This window comes from Electrona antarctica, assembly GCF_951216825.1.
Source record: "Electrona antarctica genome assembly, chromosome: 14".
Lineage (NCBI taxonomy): Eukaryota > Metazoa > Chordata > Actinopteri > Myctophiformes > Myctophidae > Electrona > Electrona antarctica.
Genome location: NC_136795.1, coordinates 28,582,690 through 28,604,439, shown reverse-complemented (window position 1 = coordinate 28,604,439; position 21,750 = coordinate 28,582,690). Strand labels below are relative to the sequence as shown.

General features: G+C 42.0%; 1 protein-coding gene across 1 annotated transcript in view; it reads right to left on the bottom strand.

Moving 5' to 3' along the window:
• Positions 1-8,420: 8,420 nt before the first annotated feature.
• bahcc1a (BAH domain and coiled-coil containing 1a) overlaps positions 8,421-21,750 on the bottom strand; it is a 106,484-nt gene continuing 93,154 nt past the window's right edge. The window contains 8 exon segments of the mRNA XM_079520452.1: positions 8,421-11,172; positions 11,591-11,827; positions 12,529-12,876; positions 13,618-13,979; positions 14,249-14,893; positions 15,252-15,449; positions 15,973-16,092; positions 16,845-16,953. Coding sequence (XP_079376578.1) covers positions 10,963-11,172; positions 11,591-11,827; positions 12,529-12,876; positions 13,618-13,979; positions 14,249-14,893; positions 15,252-15,449; positions 15,973-16,092; positions 16,845-16,953 — 2,229 coding nt within the window. The 3' untranslated portion in view covers positions 8,421-10,962.

The window sequence follows — 21,750 nt, the reverse complement described above, 5'->3', positions numbered from 1 at the left end:
CCATTCACACTTTTTATAATTCAGCTTACTGTGGAGACACATGCTGGAACTTTTTACTTTGAAATGTTTTGTAGTTTCTGAGTTATTTAAGTTAAACGCCCAATGCATTCCCAATGGTAATAGCACAAACTTTGGCATGCTACTAGTCCTACATACTTACACCTAGAAACCCCATTCAAACCTATTTAGGTTCATCTTACGGTGGACATGTTTGCCTGAAAAGGAATCTTTGAAATGTTTCATCGTTTTAGAAATATAGTGCTTTCAAATTTGAGACATATACAATGGGGCTCAATGGCAGATATTGGCACGTCAAAAAAGCACTTTCACCTAGAAACTCCATTCACACTTTTTATAATTCAGCTTTCTGTGGAGACACATGCTGGAACTTTTTACTTTGAAATGTTTTGTAGTTTCTGAGTTATTTAACTTAAACGCCCAATGCATTCCCAATGGCAATAGCACAAACTTTGGCATGCTACCAGTCCTACATACTTACACCTAGAAACCCCATTCAAACCTATTTAGGTTCATCTTATGGTGGACATGTTTGCCTGAAAGGGAATCTTTGAAATGTTTCATCGTTTTAGAAATATAGTGCTTTCAAATTTGAGACATTTACAATGGGGCTCAATGGCAGATATTGGCACGTCAAAAAAGCACTTTCACCTAGAAACTCCATTCACACTTTTTATAATTCAGCTTACTGTGGAGACACATGCTGGAACTTTTTACTTTGAAATGTTTTGTAGTTTCTGAGTTATTTAACTTAAACGCCCAATGCATTCTCAATGGCAATAGCACAAACTTTGGCATGCTACTAGTCCTACATACTTTAGACCTAGAAACCCCATTCAAACATATTTAGGTTAATCTTACGGTGGACATGTTTGCCTGAAAAGGAATCTTTGAAATGTTTTATAGTTTTAGAAATATAGTGCTTTTAAATTTGAGAAATTCAGAATGGGGCTGAATGGCAGATATTGGCACGTCAAAAAAGCACTTTCACCTAGAAACTCCATTCACACTTTTTATAATTCAGCTTACTGTGGAGACACATGCTGGAACTTTTTACTTTGAAATGTTTTGTAGTTTCTGAGTTATTTAACTTAAACGCCCAATGCATTCCCAATGGCAATAGCACAAACTTTGGCATGCTACTAGTCCTACATACGTACACCTAGAAACACCATTCAAACCTATTTAGGTTCATCTTACGGTGGACATGTTTGCCTGAAAATGAATCTTTGAAATGTTTCATAGTTTTAGAAATATAGTGCTTTTAAATTTGAGAAATTCAGAATGGGGGTCAATGGCAGATTTTGGCAAGTAAAGATTTGAGTGGGGTTTGAACCCACAATCTCCAGATCATGCAGCCAGTGTGCTAAGTCACTGATCTACTTGCTACCTGCCACAACACAGTCTGCTGTTCCCTTTGAGTACAACATTGACACAAAAATAAAATACAAAAAATAAAATAACAGGAGATTTGTCTATTGTTTCTTTTGCTGTTGTTTATCTCTAGACGTTTGAATGTTTATGAACCACAATGGAAACAAGTCTCTGGCTCTTCTGTCATTATCTATTCAGCCTTTTAAGAACAGCATGCACAGTGGCTCACTGGGTACAGAGCCTGCCTGGGAATCAGGAGGCTGCAGGTTCAAGTCCTGGCTCTGACAAAATCAAAATCATGAAAATATGACGAAATATATCATGCCGTCCCAAACCATGGACTATAGTATGTCGTTTTTTCATGATTTTCATCTTTTTTTCAAATCCTCCAAAATCATGAAAAACGACATGCTATAGTATGCCGTCCGAAACCATGAACTATAGTATGTTGTTTTTTCATGATTTTCATCTTTTTTTTCAAATAGTCCAAAATCAAGAAAAACGACATGCTATAGTATGCTGTCCGAAAAAAATTATAACTTTGGCATGCTACTAGTCCTACATACTTACACCTAGAATCCCCATTCAAACCTATTTAGGTTCATCTTACGGTGGACATGTTTGCCTGAAAAGGAATCTTTGAAATGTTTCATCGTTTTAGAAATATAGTGCTTTAAATTTGAGAAATGTATAATTGGCAGATAGTGGCACGTCAAAAACACTTTCACCTAGAAACTCCATTCACACGTTTTATAATTCAGCTTACTGTGGAGACACATGCTGGAACTTTTTACTTTGAAATCTTTTGTAGTTTCTGAGTTATTTAAGTTAAACGCCCAATGCATTCCCAATGGCAATAGCACAAACTTTGGCATGCTACTAGTCCTACATACTTACACCTAGAAACCCCATTCAAACCTATTTAGGTTCATCTTACGGTGGACATGTTTGCCTGAAAAGGAATCTTTGAAATGTTTCATCGTTTTAGAAATATAGTGCTTTCAAATTTGAGATATTTACAATGGGGCTCAATGGCAGATATTGGCACGTCAAAAAAGCACTTTCACCTAGATATATTCAAAAAAGCACTTTCACCTAGAAACTCCATTCACACTTTTTATAATTCAGCTTACTGTGGAGACACATGCTGGAACTTTTTACTTTGAAATGTTTTGTAGTTTCTGAGTTATTTAACTTAAACGCCCAATGCATTCCCAATGGCAATAGCACAAACTTTGGCATGCTACTAGTCCTACATACTTACACCTAGAAACCCCATTCAAACCTATTTAGGTTCATCTTATGGTGGACATGTTTGCCTGAAAAGGAATCTTTGAAATGTTTCATCGTTTTAGAAATATAGTGCTTTCAAATTTGAGACATTTACAATGGGGCTCAATGGCAGATATTGGCACGTCAAAAAAGCACTTTCACCTAGAAACTCCATTCACACTTTTTATAATTCAGCTTTCTGTGGAGACACATGCTGGAACTTTTTACTTTGAAATGTTTTGTAGTTTCTGAGTTATTTAACTTAAACGCCCAATGCATTCCCAATGGCAATAGCACAAACTTTGGCATGCTACTAGTCCTACATACTTACACCTAGAAACCCCATTCAAACCTATTTAGGTTCATCTTACGGTGGACATGTTTGCCTGAAAAGGAATCTTTGAAATGTTTCATCGTTTTAGAAATATAGTGCTTTCAAATTTGAGACATTTACAATGGGGCTCAATGGCAGATATTGGCACGTCAAAAAAGCACTTTCACCTAGATATATTCAAAAAAGCACTTTCACCTAGAAACTCCATTCACACTTTTTATAATTCAGCTTACTGTGGAGACACATGCTGGAACTTTTTACTTTTAAATGTTTTGTAGTTTCTGAGTTATTTAACTTAAACGCCCAATGCATTCCCAATGGCAATAGCACAAACTTTGGCATGCTACTAGTCCTACATACTTACACCTAGAAACCCCATTCAAACCTATTTAGGTTCATCTTATGGTGGACATGTTTGCCTGAAAATGAATCTTTGAAATGTTTCATAGTTTTAGAAATATAGTGCTTTTAAATTTGAGAAATTCAGAATGGGGGTCAATGGCAGATTTTGGCAAGTAAAGATTTGAGTGGGGTTTGAACCCACAATCTCCAGATCATGCAGCCAGTGTGCTACGTCACTGATCTACTTGCTACCTGCCACAACACAGTCTGCTGTTCCCTTTGAGTACAACATTGACACAAAAATAAAATACAAAAAATAAAATAACAGGAGATTTGTCTATTGTTTCTTTTGCTGTTGTTTATCTCTAGACGTTTGAATGTTTATGAACCACAATGGGAACAAGTCTCTGGCTCTTCTGTCATTATCTATTCAGCCTTTTAAGAACAGCATGCACAGTGGCTCACTGGGTACAGAGCCTGCCTGGGAATCAGGAGGCTGCAGGTTCAAGTCCTGGCTCTGACATAGTGTCCCAAAATCATGAAAATATGACAAAATATATCATGCCGTCCCAAACCATGGACTATAGTATGTTGTTTTTTCATGATTTTCATCTTTTTTTCAAATCCTCCAAAATCATGAAAAACGACATGCTATAGTATGCCGTCCGAAACCATGAACTATAGTATGTCGTTTTTTCATGATTTTCAACTTTTTTTCAAATAGTCCAAGATCACGAAAAACGACATGCTATAGTATGCGGTCCGAAAAAAATTATAACTTTGGCATGCTACTAGTCCTACATACTTACACCTAGAATCCCCATTCAAACCTATTTAGGTTCATCTTACGGTGGACATGTTTGCCTGAAAAGGAATCTTTGAAATGTTTCATCGTTTTAGAAATATAGTGCTTTAAATTTGAGAAATTTATAATGGCAGATAGTGGCACGTCAAAAACACTTTCACCTAGAAACTCCATTCACACGTTTTATAATTCAGCTTACTGTGGAGACACATGCTGGAACTTTTTACTTTGAAATGTTTTGTAGTTTCTGAGTTATTTAAGTTAAACGCCCAATGCATTCCCAATGGCAATAGTACAAACTTTGGCATGCTACTAGTCCTACATACTTACACCTAGAAACCCCATTTAAACCTATTTAGGTTCATCTTATGGTGGACATGTATGCCTGAAAAGGAATCTTTGAAATGTTTCATCGTTTTAGAAATATAGTGCTTTCAAATTTGAGACATTTACAATGGGGCTCAATGGCAGATATTGGCACGTCAAAAAAGCACTTTCACCTAGAAACTCCATTCACACTTTTTATAATTCAGCTTACTGTGGAGACACATGCTGGAACTTTTTACTTTGAAATGTTTTGTAGTTTCTGAGTTATTTAACTTAAACGCCCAATGCATTCTCAATGGCAATAGCACAAACTTTGGCATGCTACTAGTCCTACATACTTTAGACCTAGAAACCCCATTCAAACATATTTAGGTTCATCTTACGGTGGACATGTTTGCCTGAAAAGGAATCTTTGAAATGTTTTATAGTTTTAGAAATATAGTGCTTTTAAATTTTTTAAATTCAGAATGGGGCTCAATGACAGCTCTATGGCATGTTAAAAAGTCACTTTCACCTAGAAACTCCATTCACACTTTTTATAATTCAGCTTACTGTGGGCACACATGCTGTAACTTTTTACTTTGAAATGTTTCTGAGTTATTTAAATCCTTTTGTGACTTTTAATTAAACACAATATATTTTAATTAATTAATAGCCTACTTTTGGAATAAAAATGTACACAAATATGTAAACCAAACATTGCATGCTGCAGTGTGGCTCGATTGATGCTGCTGCGCCTGCGTGCCTAAATCTATATATTCACACCTGATTTAAAGCCCTGGATCCTTGCACACCTATTGCACACGTGACATTCTAAATCCTGTGCATATAACCACATCCCGCTTCTGTGGCCAACAGAAGCGACACACACACACACACACACACACACACACACACACACACACACACACACACACACACACACACACACACACACACACACACACACACACACAGGAACAGCAGTCATAGGCCAGACAGGGTCAGGCAGAGGGCGAGACATTTATGAGGTGTAGATATTTGTGCAGGGAAGCATTCCTGGCATTGACACTGCAGGGCGACACAGTCTGAATGCTGAGCAACCTGAAACCAGGGTTATTATAGTTTTAACTAAAACAAACCATGTAATAAAAACTAGAATTAACAAAAAATAATAGTTAACTGGAAAATATAATATATATATATATATATATACAGTAGGCCTACTGTATATTAAAAAAACTACAACTAACTGAAACTATATTACGTGTTAACAAAACTATCTAAAATCATACAGAAATGTCCTTAGTTTTAGTTTATCCAATATTGTAGCTGATCTACATGCTCACAATACATTGCGTGAGCTTGTAGAATCATTTATTTTCTGCAAAGAGAGGCAGAAAGGGAGCTCTGGACGACCCTGGTCACCAAGTATTATAGGGTTGAAGTGAATTGTTTTTTGTATTTTAATTTGTCAACTAATATTTCATCAATCAGTCAACCTCGATTGGACTTGAGAGTCAAATTTGCTGTATACGGTCATCATTGACTTGACTCTAAGTAGAAAACCTCCAAATATGACCTTGTTTGTTCTGATCTAGACACAGACGGCCCTGCAGCGGTTCCCAAACTTCGTAGCCTGTGACCCAAAAGACTCCCTGGAACTCAAACTGGTGAAACTGTGAAAATAGCAGATCTACATAAGCTATTATCACTAATTCTTAAACTTTTGTTTTCTAATTTATGTAATTTCTTAGTTTTTTAAGTTTTGAAATATACTCATGATGAGCCATAAAAATGTTTCTGCGACCGACAAATGAGTCCCGACCCCAGCGTTTGGGAAACAGTGCAGAATAGTGTGTACATGGTCTAAACACTCTCCCACTCCTTTCCCATCGTTCTCCTGAACCCCAGCAGAGTGAGTGTGGGAGTCCCTCGTGCCCGCATCATCACGCCGCTGACGCAGGAAGGGCCACGGCTCCGACACGGGGCAGTGGCTGTGGCCAACACAAAGGCAGCAGTGGTAAACAGCCCAGTGTTTGTGTTCACTGTGGCCACTGCTGGAGATGACTGATGTGGCCATTAACCTCCATGTGGGCAGAGGGGGAGGGGGGAGAGGGGGGAGAGGGGAGAAGGGGGTGAGGGGTTGGTGTCGCTGGGGCTCAACGCTGGACAAAAAAGCCCCCTGGGCCAAACAGTGAAAGGTCACTGACCCATATTGTGCCTCCCCGGAGCTATGCCAGCGGGGTTGTTGCGCTGGCTTCAGAGATTGCCTTTGTCCAGTCGGATGAGCAAAACACAAATGTGCAGATAAGGTTGTGGCGGGTGTGATAGGATTATTATTGGATGTACCTCAGGGGCCTTCAACAGGGGGTCCGGGACCCCCTAGGCGGTCCTCAGTTACTACAAGGCGGCCGCCACATCTTTGTGTGATAGAAATTTGTTTTTACATTGACCACTTGAACCATAGCATGATGTAGCGTCCCTATTCTGAGGAGATCTTTAGCCAAAAATAGTAGATTTACAAGCTTGTAGATCGGCTATTTTCAGCAAAGAGATTTAGTGTGGAGGGGGAAAAGAGCAGACTACAGAGTGAAAGGTCAAGCTTACTAAGTTATAGGGTTAAAGTGGTTAAATGTCTGAAAATACACATTAACATATGAATTCAACATGGTAGTGCTGTACTACCGACGCAGGGTGTTTCTTATTCCACCAGAGAGCGCCCTCTTTTATGTCTGTATCCACTCAGGAATATTGCTATTATAAGTAGGCCTACACACACCAGAGATCAGAAATAATCAGGCTATTAAATAGAAATAAAAGTGTTTCAAGTTTTGATATTTATTTTTTTATATGCCATCTATAAAAATCTTACTAAAACACTTTACATTTTTTTAAATGTAAAATTTCCAACGCAAATACAGAATTTACACATTTACATTTCTTTAAGACATTAACACTCTGCCATACACCCCCCCCCCCCCCCCCCCCCCCCCTCCCCAGGGCCCGGAACAAAACATGACTTCATTACTCAGAAAATAACTATGCCATCGTTGGTCATTTAGTGTGTGGGTTCATTTTGGGTAACCGAGTGTGTTTGCACCCAACCCTTAGACACATTTAACAGGGAACCAATTCCTTTCAAATCAAAAAATATAATAAACATCATCAATGAATCACTGAAATTCACATACATTTTTGAGAATTAGTCAACATCTAAATATTTACAGAGCTTTGCAGGGAAACTCGATATATACTTCCGACACATCTGTATATTTAATTATTAAGAACCAAAGGCTTACCTAATCTTAGTTGAATCAATGGATGCAATGTCACATCATCTTTTTTATTATTATTGTTTTGCCACTGCCATTCCATTACACATTGGTGGGCAAAAGCACCATTGCACTATAAAATCAGTATTCTGTCTTTGGTGCTGATGGACCCTTTGGACAAGCAAATGTTATTTTTATTTCTTCTAAGGCATTAGCTTGGCCTAATTATCTAACCTTAAAATATCCAACAATTATAGCACCCACGAAGACTCTCCACAGCTACTTATAAGGCCTGTCTCTGTCACTTGGAGACTTTGAGAGATTTTCAAATCATTAGTACGGGACATTCAAATATTACCCAATGGCCTTGTTCTGGCACGCACACGCACACGCACACGCACACACACACACACACACACACACACACACACACACACACACACACACACACACACTATGTGTATTTTCTTTTTCAGGCATTTCCCAGTTTGATGCTTAGCACAGCATTGATTTACGGTTGAGGAAAATAAAACAGAAAAACAAATCTTAAAATAGAAGGGGAGGTGGGAAAATAGCTGGGATTATCACGACGAAACCCTTGATGATGATGATGATGATGATGATGATGGGGAAACAGGCAGGAGCTGTAAGGTGAAGGGGACACAGTGAAAACAACAGAAAGCATTCAGAGAGGTTCATGGATGAGAAGAATCCAGTGTTGCTTTATTTCTTTTCACTAGTTGGCCTCAACAAGAACAAGACCAGGGGTTTTATTAAGAAATGTAAATGTGACATCACGCCAAGACAAAAAACAAAACAAATGTCACATTCTCATAAAGCGCTCTTGGCATGACGAGCAAAACAGCAAAAATTGACAATAAATAATAATAAAAAATAATAATAATGTGATGAACAAAATAAAAATTACAAAATAAAAATGTGTGAACAAAGAATACTCCGGATTGCATATCAAACAATGTAAGACAAAAGACAGACAAAAAATTTACTTGGCACCGATAAAAATAATTAAAAAAATATTCAGATTGAGTGAACCTATGCTAAGTGACTCTGATTGTCCTTCACAGTTAAGAGTATGTATTTGTACTGTACAAAATAGACACAGATGGCGGATGAAACTATAATGGAGAAATTCCAAAAAAATGTCAATACTCAACCCTCCTACGTTGCCAGTACCATGACCTTCTGTCACGTCCTGTCCAGGTGGCCGTTTGCTTCATAATTCTTTGCACTAAACAAAGCCGCAGGTGCATTGTGCAAGAAACCATTGTCACAATGCAAAGCCAATACATATAGTGGAGGACAAAGTATACGCGAATTATACCCAGTGATCTCTGATTTGATTTCAGTATAGGTGCTTGAAATATCTTAAAATTTAAATAAAGTAAATAAAGATCTTATAGACACTTTGGTATTTTACAGGCCTTAATGTGTTGAAATGTGCACTTTCTTGAGTGCAGTGCAACACATATTTTCCTTAACAGACCCAGTCTTTTTTCTAAATCATTCTAAATCAAGTTGTGTGGACATAATTATAGTGATGCCAGGACACTCATCACACACAGACATTGTGCCAACATGTACATTATATTGACCTTGTTAGGGGCTATCTTAAGCATCATTTATACTTTGCTGTGTTAATGAAAATGTCAGATATACAAGCTCACAACACGTGTTTTGAGCTTGTAAAATCGGCTATTTTCGCCGTGACATATAGGCACGCAAAAAAAGCCTAAATCCGGCTTTATACTTTGTTGCATGACCCTTTATTAGGCAAAGAAACGTTTAGCATTTTTAGTGTGACTCACATCACCAATCTTTGTTTTTGTTGACCGATGCTGACCGATATAAATTAAGCCTTTAATAGTCTTAATTCTTCTGTGACCCGTGATTGCAGCCCACTGGTATCTGCCTAGTGTTGATGACCAAATGAAAGGTACATAAATAAAAATATGTTTTAAAAAATAGGACATCAAATATGCAACATATTGAACATAACACAACATTTTTACAAAAAGCCACTTGACCTATATATATATATTTTTTTTTAACAGGATGACACCTCTCTCTCAGAGAGGGAATCTTGTCCTGTTATAGACTAAATCCTTCGCTCTTTGACTGTGCTGTCTATCTGTTAGTTTTTCCTCCCTCCCTCTCTCTCTCTCTCTCTCTCTCTCTCTCTCTCTCTCTCTCTCAGCAGGGCATGTGCAGTGCAACACTATCTTCAATCTTATTACCCAAAGCAAAAGAAGCAAGCAAAAAAGAAAAGAAAAAAGATATTCTACACCCATAGAAAAATAAATCAATTGCAAACATGGAAAGATACCTCTTATATATACAATAGACTTCTATATAAAATAGCTTTTATATATACATATAGACAACAGACAACAATACAACTGATAATTGAACTGTACAATGCACACCTGAACAGTCAAGACAGGCGAGAGGTACTGAAGTGTATGGCTTGATTGGAAAGAATTCAAAAAAATATTTACAGACATCAAACGTTATCTACATCCTGTACACAATTTCAACATCCCTGGAATGATGAGGTCTGGGGGAGAAAGCCCCCAGCCTCACTTCTCTTTCTCTCTCATTCCCTTAGGTAAGGCTACCTCAAAGAATTGGTCCTCAGAGACCAGGAAAACCTTCTGGTACCTTGCAAAGTTCAATGTAACTCTCAACTCTCCTTTTGGTGACCTAAATGACGGTTGGGACCACGCTTCCGCAAACCAGACACAAAGTTTTCAGTCACGCAATGATCTTTTCTCTTTTTCTTTTCTTTTAAGGAGATGAGAATTAGACCAGTGAAAAGCAGGTCAGTGAATACTAGGTTGCTGGTCAGGTGAAACCCGACTTTCTTATATAGTTCTCAAAGAAAGGGGTGTGCCAGATCTGCGTTCGTAGCTGATGCCTCCCATGAAGGGAAATGCCTGATTTCTGCACGGTCGCGTGCCATGTTGCTCGCCCCCCAAAATAGCAGATCTACAAGCTCACTGTGCGACATTGCAGCGCGTCGTGAGCATGTAGGACGGCTATTTCCGGTTGTGCGACTAAGTATAAATCACCCTTGAGGCCCATGTGCTACAGTGTGTGGCCTCACACTACCTGCAACGGACGCCTGGAGACACCTCTCTTCTACCTACGTGTCGAAGGGTCCTTCAGGTCAAACTTCAGTAGTATCCTCACGGGGAAGGGGAGTGGGGGGTTTGGCCTCAGCAGAGGATGGACACCCCCTCAGCAGTGACCAGCTGACCGCTGGTGGGGTCGTATGTCCCAGCCAGGTAGTAGAGATTCGGGGAGGCGCTGTTGGGCCTCTGGCCGTGCGTCAGACGCTCGTACTCCACCCTGCTCACCACCTGGCACTTATGGGAGATTGTCTGGACGTCGTTTTCATCCTCATGGCACGACTGGTACAGGGCATGCTGCAGCACAGACACAAAAAAATTAACACTTTGGCGCGCTGCAGACGAGAAGAGCTTGGCTAAAGACTAGTTGTCTAGTTGCTCCCACAGTTGAAATGAAATGATGATTGTCGATTTAATCCCTATTTTCGTCATTTTGTTATAGTTGTTGTTATAGTCGAAAGTCTTCGAGGATCTACAAGCTGACAACGCGTTCAAAAACGATGCATTGTGAAGATTGGCTATTGTTATTATTTGTGTATTATATTGTGTGACAATATATAAAATAGTGGTTAATCAATTTCTTGATTATATAAAAAAAGTTCAAATATATTTAAAGAAAATCTGCTTCTCGATTACTTGATTAATCGGAAAAAGTAATGAATAGAATAATCACTAAGAAGATAACTGCAGTGCTAACGGTTGCAGCCCTACTAACCTTGCCGTCACGGTGCCTCTTGCCCAGCTTGGTCTCTTCCGGGTGGTAGAACCACTTGACCTTGACCACCATGCTGGAGGTCCAGGACTCCCACAGGTTCTCTATGCGGCCCACATAGGGGAGGTGGGGCCGTCCTGCAGACAGGAACACAGCGCAGTCTCCCACCCTCACCGTGTCTTTGCCTCGCACGATGGCCTTGTAGAACAACTTCTTGGCTTTTCCCTTCAGACCACGCCTCTGTGAAGAAAAACAAAGACCACAGGAATGAATGTTAATTATCAGGGGTTCAAAAACTTTGTTTTAGCCTGATAAATATGGTGTTTCCCTGGGGACCCAAATGTACAACATTACAAAGCTTTCTTTTAAAATGTATGGAATTCTCATGAAAATGTTTTGAATTCGTTTTGAAAATGCGTGAAATATTTAAAGGGATATTTCAACACACATTTTTAATAATAATAATCTTTATTTTCCCGAAGGAACAATATGCCTCAAACCATGAATTTGAACGTCCAATAACCCTTTTCACATTGGCCTATTATAGTGCCAGCAGGAGGCCACAATAACCTTGTTATTGTAACAAGGCCAGAACCTAGTTTACTTGTAAAACTGTGATGTGACAACAAACCTGATTCTGATGTGTGGGGCCGTGTTCCTTCAATTACTTTTTTTTTCATTTGTTTTATTTTATTTTTCTATTAAAAAATAAAATAGTAAGTAAGTGTTTGAGTGTGACAATATTGGGAATACTCTCCTCCTAAGCTCAATGGCCTTGTCGTCGGTTAAATTCCCTGGCTGGGTTATACTGTACCAAAGACTAAAAATGGTGCTCAAAGCCTATTTGGGCCTAAGTTCGCACTGCAGAAACAGGAGACATGCTCCTGTCCTGAACTATGGGCCACACAAAGCTACTTACTAGTCTCCTCCTGAGTCCTCACCTGTGTTGGGTTTCCCAACCACCTCCACATCTGTCGTCCTGAGAGGAAGGCAGACATCTTGGGCCGGGGCAGCAGGCAGTCATCTGGCAGCATTCTGGGCTTCTTCAGCAGCTCTTTGGAGGGTCTGGTGGCGGAGCCGCTGCACTCTTTCCGTTTCAGGGACTTGCTGTTGGAGACGTGATCGGCGGCGGGGCCTCCTTTGGCATTGGACACGGCCATGGCTTTGGCCACAAAGGAGTGGCGGTGCGGTGGTCCTGAGGTGGTGGCGGCGGGGGGTTCGGGGGGCTGGAGCAACCCCCGGTGGGAGGACAGGCAGCCCCGCAGCATCATGGCAGAGGCGTCCTCGTCCTTTGGAGCAGGCATGGGACAATATTATGGATTTTGTGACTATCATGATGAAAGTGTTTATTCAACACTTTCGAAGTATAAAATCACAGGAGGTTTTATTATATTTCTCCCCACAATTTTTTTTTTGTTGCAGTTGCCTTTCGAAACACAAATAATACAGTAGTGAAATAATACAGTAGCCAAAGTACATACAAAATAACAAATACAAATAAACAAAAACATTGTAACCACATTGACACGTTCTACATCGACACGTTGTGAACTTGTAGATTGGTTCTTTTAAATATTCAAAAATGTTTTTCAAGTAAAAAAGGCAAAGAAGTTTAGGGATAAGGGGTTTAGCATGAACGAAAATATAGGGCCAAATCTCTTCACCAAAAATAGACAATCTACAAGCTCACAACAGTGTTGATTTTGTTGACTACCTTTTTTCACTAAATAAAAACTAACTAAGACTATTAAGTAAATATATGGACAATTATATCAACAAATAAAAACTAGACATAAATGTCAGGGAGGGACTAGTTCAAAAGAGATCCAGTAGAACTACAAGAAAAAAAATTATGTTTGGTTGCACTCATAACAGATGTACATGCCTGCAAAAATACATTCTAGTCCACAAAATCAATTGTACATTTAATCGGCCAAAACATCTCAGATGACTAAAATATAAAACTAAGTCCAAACACTGGTGTCAAAATCAACACACGCTCACAAGCAGCCTGTGTGAGGCGGGCCTACCTCGGAGCTGTAGGAGGAGTCGTTGTCGGAGGAGCACAGGCTGGAGCTGGACAGCGAGCCGGACGAAGAGGAGCTGGACGAGGCCGAGGACGAGGAGGAGACGGAGAGGCGCGAGGACAAGAATCGGCCGTTCGCCCTCAGCCCTCTGGAGGCGGCCGCCGCCGCCGCCAGCGCATCCCTCCTCCTCCTCTCTTCTTCCTCTTCCTCCTCTTCGTCGTCCAGGTCAGAGTAGGAGCTGTGGCAGTCCCTGTGGGAGCTGAAGCCCAGGTCGCCGTAATCAGAGCCCAGAGCCAGAGGCCCCGTGGCGGAGGAGGAGGAGGGGGGCTTCCTCTGCGGAGGAGGGACTCCCTTCAGGAGCAGCTCTGGGAAGAAAATACAGAGAAACAGGGATGAATATTAGTTATAGGGGCACAGCATTTCATTGAGATAACATCTGATCAAATATTTAAAAATAAGGGGAAGTAGCCGAGGAAAGTAGCCGATCTACAAGCTCACAAGTTGTGAGCTTGTAGAGATAAGTATAAAATAGAGCTTTAGTGGTTAATCATAATAATCATAAAACATAAATAAAACATAAAAGAACATGAAAGAAAAAACACAGTGCTGTTCATTGTGCCAATAGGTACCGTACCTCCCTTCTTGTTGTCCTTGACCAGCAGGACTGGGTGGGAGTAAGCCTCTGGCCTGGGCAGACTGCCGGTCACCTTAGATCCAAAGCCCACTCCGCCTAGCAACAACAGGGCCTTGCTGTTCTTGGTCTTGGGGGAGGTCACACCCTCGTGATCGAGCTTGACCATAAACTCCTGTCCCGACCTCCTGCTCCGCGGCACGCCCAGTTGCTCGTCCTGCCTGCGCTTCTGCTGGCCGTACGTCGTGGCACCACTCCTCTGGCCCATGCTGGAGATGCCCGTTCCCGTCCCCGCGGGCTGGCTGCAGAAAGACGAGTAGCCGTTGGCGATGCTGCTGAACGAGTCCACCTCGAACGAACTGCTGCTGAAGAGGCCCTTTGTCTGGGTGGAGGCCAGCGACTGGGTCTGAGGCGTCGAAAAGGCCAGCAGGTCGTCGTCCCTCCCTCTCGGGACCTTCCTGGGGGCTCCGTTGATCTGGAACAGATTGTCAGAGGTCCTCTTCCTGGGGAGAGCCAAAGAGGGCCAGCCCAGTATGGGTGATGGACCATTACTGGCATTCTCAGCGCGCTGTTGTTGCTGCTGTTGTTGCTGTTGTTGTTGCTGTTGTTGCTGTAGCCTCTGTTTTTTCCCAGAACCCTTAGGTCTCCCTGGAATGAAGAAGACAGACAGAAGTGATGCTATGCATGTACGGGTCGTGGTCATGAAATGTTTGTTGACAAATAATTGCGATTGGCGATTTAATTGCGTTTTCAGCATTGAACAAATTTAGAACATAAACTCCAAATACATTTATGTTCTATAAATCATTAAAAAAAATTGCACAGGTCAGATATGACAAATAACTTAAATATACACAGAATGACTGACAGTGACTGCTACCAATCAAATAAATCAAATAATGTACTATGGCCAGAACAGGCAGGCTCCTTTCCGTTTTACCTCAAGAGGCCATAGTTGTAAATACGCGTTTGTTCTCAATCAAAAACAAAACAAAAAGATTCATACCCGGTCTTCTCTTGTGGACGGTTGCTGTCAGCGTGGCTTGGTTGCTGTCAGCGTGGCTGTTGGCGGGGTGTCTGTCAGCGTGGCTGTTGGCGGGGTGTCTGTCAGAGGACCTGTCGCTGAGGGGGGCCTGCTCCAGACACGAGGTTCTCCTGGCTGTCGCCCCGCTGGGTGTCATCAGAGCAGGAGGTGACTCCTCGCCTTAAGGACAACGGTGACGTCATTATGAATGCATTTATAGTAGTCGCACCTTTAGCCATAATGGCACACTGGTTCTCAATGCCAGGTTCAAGGAACCCCAAGGGTCCAAATATACCCTTATGGGTCTGCAACCCTGAAAGTGTACGAATGTCCCTTCCATTCATACACTCTCAGAGTTAAGTTAAAGGGACACTTCACCCTTTTTGCGAAACAATATATGTTAATGACGTTTAGAACCACATATTACACACATAAAGACCCCAGGAAAGTGTTCTGAATCTTCTAAACGTCATTAATATATATGTTAAAGTATCACTTTAACACTGAGGGTTCTTCAGCTTAGATTGGAGTCCCAGAGATGCTGGGAGCAGTGTGTAGATTCTATTCTTCTTCTCTGTGATCTCTTAACCAAGCACCCCAAAACCGTGGTGTGTATATTCCATCAGCTTTTGGTCCCAGAGCAAAGAAGTAGTAAGTGTACTTAAGTATTTATAAGAGCGGAGCGGAGAGGACAGATACTCACAGTGGATCTGGTATCCGGGAGGCAGAAGACGGATGTTATGGAGAGAAATCCGTCCTCGATCTCCATCATCAAACTCCACCATAATTCCCCCTTGTTTCCTGTCGTCGAACGACGAAACACCTGCGAGGGAAGAAGTGAAAGGAACAATATGCAGGTGAGCTGTAAAAACGGATTTATGCTGCATCGTATGACGGCATCGCACGCCCGAAAATAGCCGATCTACAAGCTCGGCTATTTTTGATGTGTGACCCGTCATATGATTATTTGGACATTTTCCTGCACCTACAGTTGGAGGCCATCGATATTGTCCTTTTCTTTTTGCTGAGGTTTGCGTGATCTGCGCAAAAGGACAGTTAACCCATTTTGGGCGGGAACCCCTTTTGGTGTTTTAAACATTGTTATAATTTAGCTATTGAAAAATAGCAGATCTACAAGCTCATAGCGCGCCACCGAGTGGCGCGCTACGAGCTTGTAGATCTGCTATTTTTGAAAAATCGTGAAAATATTTATTTCAGAAAACTGGAGGATTTAGAAGGATTTTTTAAAATGTTGAGGTCAGGCCTAAATGGGTCAAATGATAAGGGACAATATCGGTGGCACCCAACTGTACAGTATGGGTGCATGGACTGACATGCACTAGGACACATTTGGCACCTTTAGTTGCGTTGACTTAAGTGCAATTACAAACGTACACATCACATCACGCAACACAACATCATTTGCACATCCTCACATTATGAAAGGACTGTAACGGAAATAAGCCACTGGCTTTTGTGCATCTATCCTTTTGATAATGGTGTGACAATGTATGTAATTTCACATAATGTTTTATTATAAATAAAGATGTCAAAGTCCAATTCAGCCTTTCTTACCTCGACGGATGTAGCCCGGGTACAAGCAGCGCGAGCGCTCGCTCCAGTACGCGCACACGCGTGTCCCTTCGCCGAGCACCGCCTCCATCTCCGGACGCACATCCAGGACCTGGAAGTCCAACCAAAAACCACGATTAAGATTCATTACAGGGAGCACACACACACACGTCGTACATGCAAACAAAACACATACACACGCGCGCACACACACACACACACACACACACACACACACACACACACACACACACACACACACACACACACACACATGCACGTACAGACAATGAACGCAATTGTGGGCACGCATGAGCAGCTACTGAGCCACGTTTTTCCAAGCGCTCCACTTATCTGGTGCCAGCGTGCCAGTCAGCGCTGAAAAGAACGGAAGCCGTGATGCAGTAAATCCTGACTTGCTGAGTAATACTAAAGAGGGCCTGAATGGAGGGTTTTGTGGTTGCAGGTTGCCAGATCCTCCCTCCTACAATGCAAGCAGCCCCAGCATCCAGTAACGAGGGCCCTGAATGGAGGGGTTTGTGAGTGCAGGTTGCCAGATCCTCCCTCCTACAATGCAAGCAAACCCCTCCCCCCCACCTCCCCCCACCCCACGCATCCTGCCGCTCACTGGAGGCCTTTCAGGTTGCTTTCATTTACTGTTGCCATGGCGGAGGGACCCTTTGACTGATGAGGTGTGGGCCTGGGTATTAGAACCTGTGTGTGTGTGTGTGTGTGTGTGTGTGTGTGTGTGTGTGTGTGTGTGTGTGTGTGTGTGTGTGTGTGTGTGTGTGTGTGTGTGTGTGTGTGTGCGCGCGCGTGTGTGTGTGTGCGTGCTCGTGTTTGTGTGCACACACTAGTGCCAAATGTCCACACATTAGAGTATAATAGAATTTGTGTTGATCTTATCGTTAAAAAAAAGTTAAAACGTCAAAAAAGGTACAAATGGAATACATAAAATTGTCTACAACGTTGATGTCCTCACAAATATAGAAATACACGTGTGTGTGTGTGTGTGTGTGTGTGTGTGTGTGTGTGTGTGTGTGTGTGTGTGTGTGCGCGCGCATGTGTGTTGCGTGCGTGTGTGTGTGTGTGTGTGTGTGTGTGTGTGCGCGTGTGTGCGTGTGTGTGTGTGTGAGCCCTAGCTGGGTGAATACTGGGGCCGGGTGTTGGTGTCAGAGTCAAATAAATGGTTGCTGGACGGAATGAAAGACAAGAAAAAGTGGAAGTATAGCGTAATTAGAGCCAGCTGCTATCTGATGACTGTTTACACAAGGCTACAGCTGCCAGGAGCGCAGCGCTCTGAACGGCCCGCACACTTACACCAAGGCTGATTTATACTCCAGTTAGCAGTGGTGGACATGTAACCAAGTACATTTACCCGAGTACTGTACTTAAGCACAATTTTGAGGTACTTTTATTTCCATATTTCCATTTTTCTTTTCATGCTTTATACTTCTGCTCTGCTACACCTCAGAGGCAAATCTTGCGCTTTTTACTCCACTACAAGCATTAGACAGCTTTTAGATTCAAGTTACTTTGTAGAACAGACATTAATTAACCAATTAATTAATGATTTATACTTTGGCTATTCGAAAATAGCTAGCGTGTAGATCTGTTATTTTCTGAAGATTTTGACAAATTTGGAAACCTTTTAAACAAACGTTTAAATGTGAAATGGTACAATTTGCACAACGAGTGATCCTATTTTTGGTATTTAAAGTAAATGTTGATGCCGATTCTTTTGTACATTTACTCAAGTCAAATGTTGAGTACTTCTTGTTCCACTACTGGATTTATACTTTAGTTGCGCACCGGTGTCACTCGCCGAACATACAGTATCAGATATGCAAGCTCACAATGCATCACGCTGTGACGCGCTGTGAACTTGTAAATCTGCTGTTCTCGGTGTACTACCAAGTATAAATCAGGCATTCGGAAGCGGCTCTGCAGTGAAAGCGTTTGTGGGGGAACTCTTTTTGTATTGTTATTGGTGGACAGAGAATGAATGCGTGTGGATGAGAGAAGGGGAAGCGGTTCCGAAGCACTAAACACACTGACACCATCTACTGCACTGTTGGCCCGGTTTTGGTTTGGTTTTTTGGATCGCAAATAAATATCCTTTTTGGGGGGTTTATGTTTTATTTTCAAAAGATTTCTAGACATTTTCAAAAGTTGGTTGTTTCGAATATTTTTTAAATAAGGCTTAAGTGATTAACTTATAATAAAATGTTGTAACTTTCGGTCCCGGGGAGATAACAAATTAATCTTCTAGGTCTCGAGCTGAAAAGTTTGGGAGCCACTGATGGCACATATCAGATGTGAAAGCGGATATTGGATCAGAAACGCGGTGTTGCTGCTATGACATCTGAATTCCCTGAAGATCAATAAAGGCTTCTCTTATCTTATCTCATGGTGACCTTCCCCCTTCCTCTATTATTGCCAAAAACAACACTTCCATTGTTTCTTTACCACAGTCACTTGGCAGTAGACAGGCGTTTCTGCCCTTCAGCACAGTGTTTCCCAAACGTACGGTCAGTGAGCCACGTTTGGGTCCCAAGTAAATCATTCAGAAAGACCCATCATTTTATCAAAAACAATGTTCAAAGATAAATAGGCCTACAAGAAAAAATAAACATCAGACAGTGCTTAAACATGTAGCTAGGTGTAATGTTAGAGACCACAGAAGTGAACCTTTCAAGCCTGTTTTCTCAACTCGCTGTTTTCTGCAAGACATAACTCTATGAGCCATATCTCCAAAACTGGTGGGCCAAACTGAACAACCAATATGTCAATTTGAAGCTATGATTCCCTGCTTTCATATGACATGAAAAAACGAAAATTCCCAAAAAATCCAATGGCAGTCCCTCAGTCAAATTTAGTCACATATGTTAGTGCGATGTGGCCTAGGCGCTTCTTTTGGGCTTGTTTTTATAGACCTGATTGCGTATTTCTCTCACAAAACCTGGCAACATTGGCCCTGAGTTCCAGTGTCTACTGGGGAGGAGATGAGTTCCAGTGTTTACTGGGGAGGAGATGAGTGTATGAGTTCCAGTGTTTACTGGGGAGGAGATGAGTGTATGAGGGCTGTGTGTGTTTGAGATGAGTGTATGAGGGCTGTGTGTGTTTTGAGGTGACCCAGCTGTGCCTGGGGGGAGCATGCACCGTCGTGACACCACAATATGGGACAAAAGTCACACTGCATACAGTAAACATGCAGTCCCTCCTCTGACGTGCCTCAAATGCAAATACCAGCCAAGAATGAGCTGGTATTGTACAATTATGTGTAATTATATAATTACGTCCCTTTTCAGGGATGATTTAAGCAAGTTGTAATGTTAGCCTGACATGGCTGGGTGAGAATTACATCTCGACCTTGTATCTCCAAATTTTGTGTCTTTCTTTTTTCTTTTTCTTTTTTTTTATCCTTCGATTTTGTAACCCATTTTTTCACCCCTGTGCCAATTATCTAATGTGATCCTGGGCTCTCTACACACCCTCCGCCAACCTAGTACCCATATATGGGGGACATGGGGAGAGCAACGGACTTGAACTCATGCTTCCTTCCTGCCTGAGTGTCCAAGTTGCTCCTTTACACGTGACAGGGGAGAGTTTCCCTGGTTGGACGCGCGTGGAAGGAACACGTTATTCCAACCAGTTCCTTTCCCCTCCATCAGGCGCCCCGGCTGGCCAGGGGGAGGCAGTTTGTTTAGAGACCAGGATTACTGCATGTTTTTGTGAGGGGACACGGGGAGAACATGCAAACTCCGCACAGAAAGGCCCTTTCGCCAACCCCGCCTCGGGTATGGGCACTGATGACACGGAGGAGGAAACACGCCTCCAGCACCCACAACGCCCCGAGCGGGAATCGAACCCAGGACCTTCTAGCTATGAGGCGACAGCACTGCCAACTGTGCCACCGTGCCCCCAAATTTTGTGTCTTTATGTTTGATTTTAGATTTTTTTCTTCTTTTCATAAAAATGCCATGTCTGTTGCATATCGTTGCTGTCGGGCAGAAACCTCTTATCTCCATAATTTAACTTTTTGTAATTGTTTTTCGTAAATGAAAGACCTGCTGGATCATACTACAGTGCTTGCAAACACATTTGCGGCGCGAAACGCAGCGGTTTTATGCTTGTCGATCTGCTATTCTGGCCCGGACCGCTGGCGTAGCGGCCCGCGCACCTAGGCTACAATGTAGCCTGACAACGCAATGCGGGTTCGAGTCACGATCCCGACCGTCTTTGCTGCGTGTCACTCCCCCAAGTTCCCTTCTCTCTCTCTCCAGACTCCATTTCCTGTCAAACTGTCCTATCAATAAAGGCATAAAATCCCCAAAAACCCTTTGGAAAAAGGAAAACACTCCTGGAAACTTTAGATGCCAATCAAAATTGGTCAGATCCGTGTTGATGATCACATGAGATAAGTACAAGTTTGACTGAGCAACTTGTAGTTGAGTAATATTTGACTAGAAGTATCTATACTTTGACTCGAGTACTACTGGGGTTGAGATGTCTGTCTTCCACTGGTAACTGGTAACCTCTCATTGTAGCATGCAGCGTCGCGCTACGCTTTTAGCCCACGTACGTCTCCATAGGCTCACAGGAGGACAGGAAGTCCACGTCATCTCCCATTAAAACCCCACAACATGAATGGATCCAGGTGTTAGAGGGATTATCTCTCTCTCACACACACACACACACACACACACACACACACACACACACACACACACACACACACACACACACACACACACACACACACACACACACACACACACACACACACACACACACACACACACACACACACACACACACACTTTTGTAATACTACATGTACTTGTGAGGACAGCATTGGAAAGGAAAAAAGGAAAACCCTGATTTCTAAACCTAATTAACCACTAAA